We start from the raw sequence: 11777 nt of genomic DNA on the forward strand, positions 1-11777 counted from the left end.
AAAAGCTGCATATGGAAAATAATATAAATAAAGCATATTACACAGAATTTCATGCACTACATAAACGCTGCATGCATATTAGGGTAAAAAAACATTAGTGGACTTGTTAACAAGCATTATAATCCTAAATCCATTAAAAAGACGATGACGCATTGCATTTGCATGAAAAACCACAGGATTATAGATAGATAATTAGTCACTAAGTGCTGCAGAAATGCAATTTGACAGGAGGGCGAAAAGCTGAAAGGCACATGATAGTGTCCCTGCTGTCCATCTCCACCGAGAGGAGATAAAGGAAGACACTGACCAACAGCTGAGCTTATATTTAGACAAAGGAGGGAGGGCTGCAATCACGCTGCGGGTCAAATCGTTTGACACCTTCACACTGATGGTGGTGAAAAACACAACAGATTTCAGTTTTCATACATCCCCAACCAAGGGAAGGAAACACAAACAGACAATAACAAGGCACTGTGAGAATGAGAGATGAAGAAGAGTGACATCGACAATGAAGCACCTTCTATGTTACCAAGGCAAATTATTAGCTCATACGAAACTGAAAAATTTTTTTTTTCTGTCTTTAACATCTGTAGTGTGGTGACTTCCATCTTTTTAATTATCACAGACTTCATCAACATAATTCTTTACTCTAAAAGCATGTCTGTTGACATTATATGAACGTTGTGTCTTCACCTGTAATCTCTTTTTCTACTTTTCCATTGCACCTTCATTGTCTTTTTCTTGGCACAATGGTGGTGCAGTCAGCTTCACTGCACCACTGTCACAAACGACCTACTGGTGACTCATCCACTTACATACTCAATCTCACTCTCTCTCTCTTGCACTCTCTCTCTCTCGCTCTCATTTTCTCTCTTCAGCACTCTTTATCTTTGCTCCACACACATAAATAAAGCATTCCTGACAGAGCATCCTTTTTTTGTTTGTTTGAGGATGCAAACATTATACCAACAGAGGTCACACCATGATGTAAAAAAAAAAAAAAAAGGTAGCAAACATCAAAACTGGTTAAAAGAAATTCTCCACAAGTTTCCTCTAGAAAATGTTAACAGCTGTCATTGGGTATAAAATTAAATAATAAAAAAAGGAAAGGAAGGAAAAAAAAGTTGAATATAATATAAATAATAATAATAATAATAATATAATACAAAAAATAAAAACACGAAAACAGATGAGGAAGAAAGAGTCATTGTACTTGGAAGGCTAAAATTGTGTTTTATTATTTATAAAATTACATTCAAACATAATTCTGTTTTAGTTACCTGACAGATTTTACACAGGTATAAACATGCCCTCATGCTGAATTATTCAATTGCTTAAAAAAAGTTCATCTCAAAATATTCCCTTATTTCACACCACGTTTAAAAAGCTCTGTAAATACATCACACTTAATATCAAAGCCCTCTTTTGTTATCTGAAACAAGCTACAAATACTCCCTTACTTATTACAACTCCACCGCCACGCTTACAGTCAGAAACACGTCTTTGGAAAGCAGGATGTAGACCAAGATAAACAGGAAAGAGCTTCAGCGCCATTTTGTGGATGAGATTCTGTGCCCTGTTCTCAAAGTACACATTCAGACGTTTTACTACTGTGGCTCAAGGGACAGAACAGAATGAATAGACTGCATAATATAGTCCATTCAGTATTGTATTGTATTTGTAGCCATTCAAAAAGGTCTATTTAATATTCCTCCCGTTTGGTGAACATATCCTCAAAATCGGTCCATTAGAAAAAAACCATTAGAAGATTTACTTATGGTCCATATGCTGCAATAGCACTTCATTTAAAGTGGTACACGTACAAATATTTGCATCTCACACAAATAAACATGGCTGGATGGTCAGTGTCATTGTTTCCTGAGCAGCTACAGCAGATGTATGGCATTTAGGAAGATTCAATTGGAGGTTTTTATCTACTACAGATAGCTTTTCCAAAGCAGGTCACTTGATCAATGTAACAATAAATCATTCTTTGACATAAAAATAAAAGCTGAGATTGCATGACCTGTTGTTAAAACTCCTTTTTCTAAAAATGCTTCTGATTGCTAAATTTCAGTGTCTATCTGCTGTCTAACTCTCTTTCTGCAGTTTCTCTTAAGAAAGAGAAGATCCCAGCTAGGCAGCCATTTTAACAGGTAAAAGACAAAAAAAGGTTGGAATTGAAATACAATCACATGCTGATCTCAGTAGTACCAAAATTACCCCCACCTACCCTCTTTTTTCCCGTTCTCCTCCCACCCTTTGGACCCATTCACAAACTCCCCTTCACGTAAGCCCACGTGTCGCAGTAGTACCAACATTTACCCTCCGTGTTGACTGCATTGGAAACTAGTACTAGGCCAACCCCATCTCCTCTAGGACGCTCCTGGGTGACTCATCCTCCTGTCCGGAGAAAAGGAGACGAGGGTTTCCATTAAGGGTTCCTCACAGTGTACACTACACAATGCAGTGATTACTTAACTTGGCAGCTTACAGTGTGTAATGCTCAGAAGAGCTGAGGGGATATAAATGACTAAGGAGCCACAAGACGAGAATTCAAGTAACATTCAAAAATGCATAAATAACACGCATACACACACCTCTTGCAGAAGGTCGGCCTGTTCGATGGCCTTGAGCACGCTCTTCTTGGATGTGTCCTGAATTTCTCCCCCCATAAGAAACTCGTCCAGGATAAAGTAAGCTTTCTCAAAGTTAAAAATGATGTCAAGCTCACAAACCTACAATGAAGACATGAGCACAATCTTGTTTACATGCACAAAATCTGGTGATATTCTAAATATGAGTGTGCCACATAAATGTGTTAACCTAACTGAAATAACCCAACTGAGTTAGCATGCCAGTTCACAGAAATATGAATAAGACAGTAGTTATATACCTGTATTATTTAATGAGTATCCTGTCTCAAGTAAACATTACAAGTCTCTCATGTTCATCAAGGCTGCATTTTTTTTAAATGCAGTAAAACAGTGATATTGTGAAATATTATTACAATTAAATAATACTTTTTTCTATTTAATTATATTTTAAATATTATTTATTATTATTTATTTTAAAGCTGAATTTTCAACCGTTGCTCCATTACTCCAGTCTTCAGTGTCACATTATTCTTCAGAAATCATTCTGATATGCTGATTTGGTGCTGAAGAGACATTTCTGATTATTATCAATGTTGAAAACAGCTGTGCTGTTTAATATTTTTGAAGAAACCGTGTTATATATTTTTCAGGATTCTTTGATGACTACACAGAAACTTAAAAAAAGCAGCATTTATTTAAAATAGATTTTTCGTAACATTACAAATGTCTTTCCTCTTACTTTTTAATGCATAATGCATCCATTTCTTTCAAAACCTTAAACTTTTGAACAGTAGTGTACATGGAAAGTATTAAAATTTGATTAAATTACATCATTTAGGACCGCCATTTACTTCATTAACTTTTTTGTTAACTGTTTGCAAACCAATAATTGACTTGACTAATTAATAATGAAATTAGTTATTAAATATTTTCATCATCGATTCTTCAAATTAGTTGTGTAAACCCGTAACATCAATGTATGTTAATAAATGGCAAGAACAACTTAACCAAAAATTTTAACCGGAAAATTATGTGCATGGTAAAGTGGTCAGAAAGGAACATTGTGGACGCTATACTCCATTACAAATGTAAAATTATGATGCACAAGGGAATTAACCTTAATAAATTTGGCAACCAAAACAGATAATCAAAACAGAAAAGCCATGTGCACAACAGCAAACAATATCAATACAGAGAGAGGTAAAAAAGCATCATGTGACATTTACAGAGAAAAACAAACATATGATGAATACCAGTATAAAAGCAGAGGAGAGGACGGACAAAAAAGCAAAAAAAGATGGGAAAGTAAAGAGAATTTCACAGGTTTTGGGTTGCTGTGATGTGAGGTATGAAATAGCGAGAAAGGAGGAGAGAAAAAGAGAGGCCAGATGAAAGAGGGGTGGTGGCGAGGAATGACTCACACTGCCAAAGTACTTATCCAGCAGCTCAACAAAGCGATGGATGACCTCCAGGGTAATCAGCTCATTGTCCTGCTCCTCCACCGCACAGCAGAAATATAGACTGGCATACCTACACACCCACACACAAACACACCCCGATAAATGGACGTATTAGACGTAACCCAGTCAAAAAGTGTATATGAAGGCAATATTACATGAAAATTAGAAATGTTGCCTAGGAAACTAACTGAACATCCAAATGTATATGAAGAGTTTATTTGCAAAAACAGATAACTCAGTTGTTTACATTTTCAAAAATCATGTTTTTTATTATGTTTTATTGTGTTAGTTAGCTGTATTTTTAAATTATTTTTTAACCTAATTAAAATAACTCAACTGCAGTTTGAGTTAATTGGAATGCACAATGAAAAAACATGATTTTTGAAAACTGTTAAAAACTGAGTTTTTGCAAAACTGATATTGCATCTTAACTCTTCATATATATATATATATATATATATGTGTGTGTGTGTGTGTGTGTGTGTAATAAAGTAATAAATATAATTTTAATTGAAGAAACAAATGAAACCAAATGAACCATAAATAGTAGGGATGCACCGATGTATTGGCCGCCGATATTTATCGGCTGATTTTTGATCATTTTAAAGCCATCGGCATATCGGAAATAGCATAAAAAGGGCCGATACCGATGGTTTATTAATTAACTGCATGGAGACAACGAGTTGCATGTCTGTTGCATAATGTAACGTTTTTCTCTGGGCAAAATAATTAAATACTTGCCAAAACAAAATAAAATATGTACAAAATATAGTCACACGGTATTCATAGGTTTCATGTGACGTCACACAGTGGTGCGGCTGCCATTTGTAGGACCGAATTGCAATTCCATCAATCTGCTGTGATCAGTATGCTGATTTGCCAGAAAACTTTCGTTATGCTCCACCTAAAGCTAATAAATCAACGAGATGTTTTTGATCTAAGTACAGTTATGTGAGTCTAGAATGTTTACGCTGCACTAAACTTTGACGAACAACACTCCGATCCGCAAACAAACAGATGAAGAAGAGGAGGAGGATGACGGTCCAGCGCATACAAGGAGAAAGGTTTGTAGTTTTAGTTTCCACATTCTTATTTTTATGAATGTAACAATGTAATTACTTCAAGGATGTTAGAGTGAAGAGGATTTGTTTGTACTATTAGTTGTATAATTCTAGAAGAACGTTCTTTTCAAATAATCTGTTAACTAAATAGCCTATATAAGCTAGTTGCAGTGATTTTTACAATGACAATGTACTGCAATCAAATTTATATGCATCAATATGTCTCAGATCATTTGCAGTAGCTGTGTCCTGCTTTTACAGTTGCTAAATGTAAGCAGACTTATATGCTCACCACTGCCAAAACACATGTAACTGACTACAACAAAACACAGAATCTTTTGTGTTTCTTTGTTTTGTTGCTACATTAGTTGCTTCTTCACTTAGCATGTAGAGACATACAGGAATAACTGAATATTTCTCTTAAATGAGCCACAAATGTCTTTTAACAATGTTTTGCAGTAACCGAGAGAAGTGTCATCGCAGAAGAAATGGCAGAAGTTCCTCAGACACCTGTGAACACCGAGCAGTGCTTGGAGTCAGACAGTAGACTTCTTTATTATACTTCTCTGACTGGACTAGCAAGGAGAGTCGATGAGAAAGTAAGTTCAAGTACATGTCTGCACTGACCATGATTATACTATGTAATATAATGTTTTCTGCAACAATTGGGGGGAATCTTAACTGAGGAGACAAACTGACCAACAGGAAGCTATGGATCTATTATGTATTTTTCTGCACAGTGATAACTAGTGAAAAGTGTTTCCTATTAATTTACTTAAAAGTATAGTTAACCCAGAATTCTGTCATCATTTACATTATTACATCAATTCCCCCTCATTTTTTTTTTTTAAACCCGAGTTTTGTTTTTCTGCAGAACTCAAGAGAACATACTTTGAAGAATGCTGGTAATCAAAACCAATAGTTTTGTCATGTGTAGACGACATAAAGGGAGTAAATGATTTTTACTATCTATCTCTTTAATTAGGATGATACACACTTTACATTTTAATCATACTGGACACAGCCACTTAATGTGATAGAATTAAATGGGTAAATAATAAGTAAATAGTCTTTCAAACAACATGTGCTTTGATAAAATATATATACATTTACTTTCATTCAGTTTGGTGCATTCAGTTAGACCTTTAGTAATAGATACTTGTGCATTATTTGCTCTTTACAGGTGCAGAAATGAAAGCTCCCAAGCAAAGTACTCACTGGACTAAGATGTGGAAAGACATGCTGCACAATGAACAACAACCAAGAACAGTATTCACTGATTACCTTTAAAAATTATTCATAGTTAGGTAATAATTATTTAAATTATTTTACCAAGTACAAAATGTTTAATTCAAAAACTTTGCCATTTACCAATGTGTTTTTCGAAACACCTTTTACATTACATTTAATGTTTTAACCTTTATTTATTAAATGTTACAGTCCAAGTGTACATATAAATGCCTCATTCATTCAAGTAAATGCATGAGTAATTTTGCAAAATGTGTTAAATATTTTAATCTACACTTATTGTATAACTGCTGTTTTTTGCTGTAATTGCATGCTTTTGTAAATAAATTATTTTGTAAATAAATTTTCCTCATGCCAGCTTGGTCAAGCTTGTTATTTAATGGACTTTAAAATTGCTTTCATAATAAAAAGATGTTTATAGATTTGTTAAGTCATGTTATTTATGTATTATAATCTATATAATTAAAATGAAAGTAAACGTTTTGTCTAGGTAACGTTATTAATTTTAAATGAAATATTAATGAACAGTACAGTAGATATAGAAATGCAACTGTGCTAAGTCTGGCGTGCTGCACAACGGGCCGAGTCCGGCTTGGATGTCGCAGTGTCGGCAAGTTACGGCTGTCGAATCTGGTCCGGTTAATTCGGCCCAGAATCTGAAAGGGAGTACGCAGGCATCCAGGCCGGGTGCTGCAGATGGATCCGGGCCGATGGACAAGTCTCTAGCAGGTGAAATTTTAACTGAAAATGGCCCGAGTGTATGGAGAGGGATTGTGTGTGAGGTAGATGTAAACAGCCGATCAGCAAACGTCAAGTTGGTAAGTTTTCACTAGACTTTAGTGGAGTCAGCAATTCGCTTGACAGTAAATAAGAATCTAATCTTTTTTTTAAAATACCATTGTTTTATGTTGTTGGTAAAGTGTTATTTTGGTTTCCGATTACCAAGGAGAGGCTACGCAAGGTCCTAAAGATGGCGGCCGCAACAAAAAAGTCACGTGACTGAAACCCATGAATAGTACGGCCATATGCAAACGTGACGCTGACCCATCCCACGAGTGAAATGCCCGCTCTCAGCTGTAAATTCATCATAGGTAAGTCGCAATGCCAATGCACCGGCGTTAGAGTTTATCCGAGGATATGTCACAAACCGAAAATGAATGGCAGGTAATATGCAGCTTTTTGTTTGAAACCATGTAGAACACGGATTCACACAAGGTCACATCAGATCACGCACCTGCAGCGTTTCTGTGAACGGAGAAAACAGAATAAATCTATATAGGCTACATAAAAAGGAATATATAGGCCTATACATAAAATATATTTCACTTAAATCATTAACAGATTAACAAAACGAAAGAAAAAAAATTGTGCTGTTTTGGATAATTGTAACGTACTCCGAAGTTCACGGAAAAGAAACGAGACGGCAGAAAGCAGTTTTCTTTATTTTACAAAAGCTTTACAGTTTTGAATGATGTTTTGCTTCTATCTGTATGACAAACCAGCGTTGGTATGACCATAAATTACGGAGTAACAGTTGCGAAAACAATGCAGTGATCGCGTCGGTGCCTCACACGTACATACAACAAATAGTAGTTAAAATATTTCTTGTAAATTTCAACTTATAACATTAATGTAATCAAATTAAATATAAAACCAAAGTTTTTGCCACTGCCAGGGCATTAACGTTTTTATAGAAAATATTTTATAGTTTGTTACAGAAAAACAAGTTATGCTCAGAGCCTAGAGCCTCGATCATAACATTATAACAGGCACCGTCCGAGTAGAGACCTGCACTATTGCGGGACCCAACGCAACAGAGTGCGGCGCGAGACAACACTTGATGGGCGAGTGCGGGTGCGGGCGGGTAGAGACTCGTGTGTGTGGGATGCGGGAGAATAACCGCACCGGAGCACGGAACTTCTGATACGTGCAGCATGATTGCGTATATATATTGTAAGAGGGCCATGTGTCACCGCGTTCCAAACAACTCAAAATAATAAACCACAAAGTTATCAAAGCGATGCACTCCACTGTGCTGAGTTAGAGCGCTTCTCTGTCTTCATGACGCTATCGGAAACTTCCTGTTTCCCACTTATGAAGTCGTGATTACGAGTATGTTGCATTCTTTTCTGTTAAAAATATGAGTGAACAGTGGTTTGTGAATGTTGATGCTTAGCCTAAATAATTTTACCGGGAGCGTTCATGTGTGAAAGCTGCAGCAGTCTTAGGCCCACCCCAAATGCTCTCATTGGTTGAGACGCGTCATGACGCCCATCTCAAGTCAGTACTGATTAACATCCCACCCCTCCTGTGACCCATGGTTTGTCTGTATGTGTAGTCAGAGCCAGTGAGCAACAGACTTTCAAAATAATAATAATAATAAAAAACTACGTTAATGTGCGATAAAATAATTGTTGGTGTTAATTCGTTAATGCATTAACGTGATAATAACGCGTTAACTTGCCCAGCCCTATTTAATACAATTGGTCTTTGGTAAATCTAGAAAAGATAATGCTGTATTGGCTATGACTAAGAGAGATCATTCAAGATTCTCTTCATGATTTTTTTTCTTTTTGAGTAAATTAAACGCTGCACTTTATTATTATTATTATTATTATTGGCAAAGAAAAAGTTAACGTTATGAACAACAAAAATAATGTCGTTATTAATCGGTATGTTTTCTACTCAAACCAGTTTCACAGAGGAATGCAGGAACAGAAACGTTCAAATACTGATTCTGCTCGGAGTGAACCAATCTTTTTTTTTCTCTCTCTCTCGTTTTTAAGCCCTGCTTTATTCAATTGACCAATATCGGTATTGGTATCAGAATCGGCCAATAGTTGTTTTTCAAAATCGGTATCGGCCAAAAAAAATCCGATCAGTGCATCACTACTAAATAGTAATATTTTAAATGACTAAAACTAAAAAAACAAAAACAAAAAAACAAAAACTAAATGTTTAACACTGAAACAAAAATTAAAAGCAAAAAATAATAATAATAATAAAATAAAAGTAGCATTTATTTGAATAAACTTAAAAACAAAAATAAAAGCTCGTTCAAATTAGTAAGAAAAACTACAGAAGTATATAAATAATACTAAAATAACATTGATACAAATAGGGAAGCACAAAAAGTGATAACCGAAAGCAATAACAAACAGCAGATGCATCCTCCCCTAGAAGAACATTTTTGAGAATTTAACATGTAAATGAAGTGTTCTGGTGCACTCTGACAACAAAATAAAGAAAAAAAGACAACATATGCTTCAAGTAAAAAAAAAGCACATTTATACCACAAACTTTTTGGACAGTGCAACTCTGTTGTCATCGGTGTTGATACTTCTCTTTGTGAGCAGTTTAGTAATTTATTTTTGCAAATTTTAACAATATTTTCACTGCAGAGGAAACAGAAGCTGCATCTGAAGTGGCATTAGATGTATTGAGATGTATGAGGTGCCATAAATGGGAAGATTTTCATAACACCGCCCAAATGTTCACGCAAAGAAAGAAGAACAATATTGTTGCTGCCACCGCTGCCGCCATGTTGTTAAGACGCTGTGTGTTTCGTTGCGAAAGCGAAAATACTTTGTTTGGCCTTCCAAAAGAGGACACGACTAGAAATCAGTGGTTTAGTTGTATTTACAACACTGTTCCAGAACAGTTCAACCCAAATATTCAGATGTGTGCAGCGCATTTTATGGAGGACTGTTTCCTGATCCTGGGATAGTAGACTACAATGTCGGCTGTTCTGACTCACAGACTGTAAGTACGTTTTCATATTTAAAGGATTTGCCACTGATGATTCAAACGAGAGTTTTGAGCAGTGTAGAGTAGAGCTTGTTGTTTGTCATTTCTCCGATCACAAATGCAGACATGGTTTTATGTTTATGCGGCACGATGCAACTCACCGCGTAAGAAGACAGTATAAGTCATTATAATCCGTAATTATGTCCCCACTGGATGCAACAAAAGCCTCGTTTATAATGGGTTTTATTGGTTTTGTCTCGTCGCTCCACCACAGTATGGTAAGGGGCGTAACATTTCCGTCACACGCTTGAGGAATTCAGCCAATCAGAGCGAAGACAGTGTTCTCCTCTTTGTGGTGGCCAGGACAGTCACGGAGATCATCCGTTACTCTTTCTACACCTTCAGCCTGCTCAATCATCTGCCTTACCTCATCAAATGGGCAAGGTACACGTTTTTTATCTTTTCAGACCGATGAGCTTTGTAAAAATCGACGCGTTTCAGAAAGGCGGGGCAGTGACCCCTTTAAACGGCTGATTCATTCAAAACGAGGCAAGTGACTACTGTCTTTATGAATGGGTTACTGAATCATTGACTCACTTGATTCTTTCAAAAACGTGGATTCATTCAGGATTGAAACACCACTGTGTTGCTCAGAGACACAAAACAGTCCTGCTGTGGCTTTGATTGAAACTTCGTCAGCGAACTTGAGCAAAAACAGTCAATATTGTATTATAAATTGTGAACTTTGTGTCTGTTTAACTCACAATGAAGAACTTCCACGCCGACGACATGTTTACATGCGGATGTGAGCGTAAGTTTGCCGTCAAAACGGAGCGGCTGTGAGATGAGGTGTGTTGGATTAGAAGCAGCGGAGCGCAGACCAATCGCACATCAAACTACCACGAGAGTGATTCAAAAGCATGCGGAGCCATCTGCTCTCTGTAGCTCTCGCGGTGCTTTGATGTCATACAGCGATCGGTCTGCGCATTGCTGCTTCAAGTCAAACTGAGAAAGAAACTTTGGTCGAACACATTTCCTGTCTATGAGCTTGCACTCTCTCTCTCTCTCTGCCCAGACCCGCCCCCCCCCTCCCAAATTTTAGACGGATTTAGACTATTCACATAAATGACATTTTGTTTCAAAACGGCGAATTTCGCCGAAAAGTGACTAGTTTGCAAGTATGATGTTCGTCAACGAGGTTTTTTCCCCTGACGAAAACGAGACGATAATAAAGTCATTAAATGATAACGGAGACTAAATGAACATGCAATATCGTTGACGAAAAAAGACGAGACTAAAATGTAGTTAAAAGAACAAAAACTTGTCTGCTTCACTCACAATGAAGAACTTCGACGCTGTCGACATGTTTACATGCGGATGCGAGCGTAAGTGTGCCGTCAAAATGGACCGGCTGTGAGATGAAGTGTGTTTGATTTGAAGCAGCAGCGTACAGACCGATCGGACATCAAAAGTACCGTGAGAGTGATTCGAAAGCATGCGGAGCCATCAGCTCTCTGTAGCTATGTTTCCATCACCCTGTTTTAATGCGCATTTCGAATAAAAATCCCTTAAATTCACAAAAAAAAATTTACGCTCACTTGAGGTGGTTTTTGACTTGTGCGAAAAAGGGTTAATGCAAATAATGGGAGATGGAAATGCATTTT

At 36.6% G+C, this 11777-nt stretch overlaps 1 protein-coding gene across 2 annotated transcripts in view; it reads right to left on the minus strand.

Annotated features, from left to right (window-relative positions):
- Positions 1-1213: 1213 nt before the first annotated feature.
- The window catches only part of ap1s1 (adaptor related protein complex 1 subunit sigma 1), a 16699-nt gene continuing 6135 nt past the window's right edge, over positions 1214-11777 (minus strand). For both annotated transcript variants that reach the window (XM_016457529.1, XM_016457528.1), the window contains exons 3-5: positions 4019-4127; positions 2601-2738; positions 1214-2403 (exon numbers count right to left, since the gene is read on the minus strand). In XM_016457529.1, coding sequence (XP_016313015.1) covers positions 2356-2403; positions 2601-2738; positions 4019-4127 — 295 coding nt within the window. In that variant the 3' untranslated portion in view covers positions 1214-2355. The remainder of the gene's footprint in view (positions 2404-2600; positions 2739-4018; positions 4128-11777) is intronic.

The sequence above is a fragment of the Sinocyclocheilus anshuiensis genome, unplaced genomic scaffold, assembly GCF_001515605.1.
Source record: "Sinocyclocheilus anshuiensis isolate Anshui unplaced genomic scaffold, SAMN03320099.WGS_v1.1 scaffold1225, whole genome shotgun sequence".
In the NCBI taxonomy this organism is placed as follows: domain Eukaryota; kingdom Metazoa; phylum Chordata; class Actinopteri; order Cypriniformes; family Cyprinidae; genus Sinocyclocheilus; species Sinocyclocheilus anshuiensis.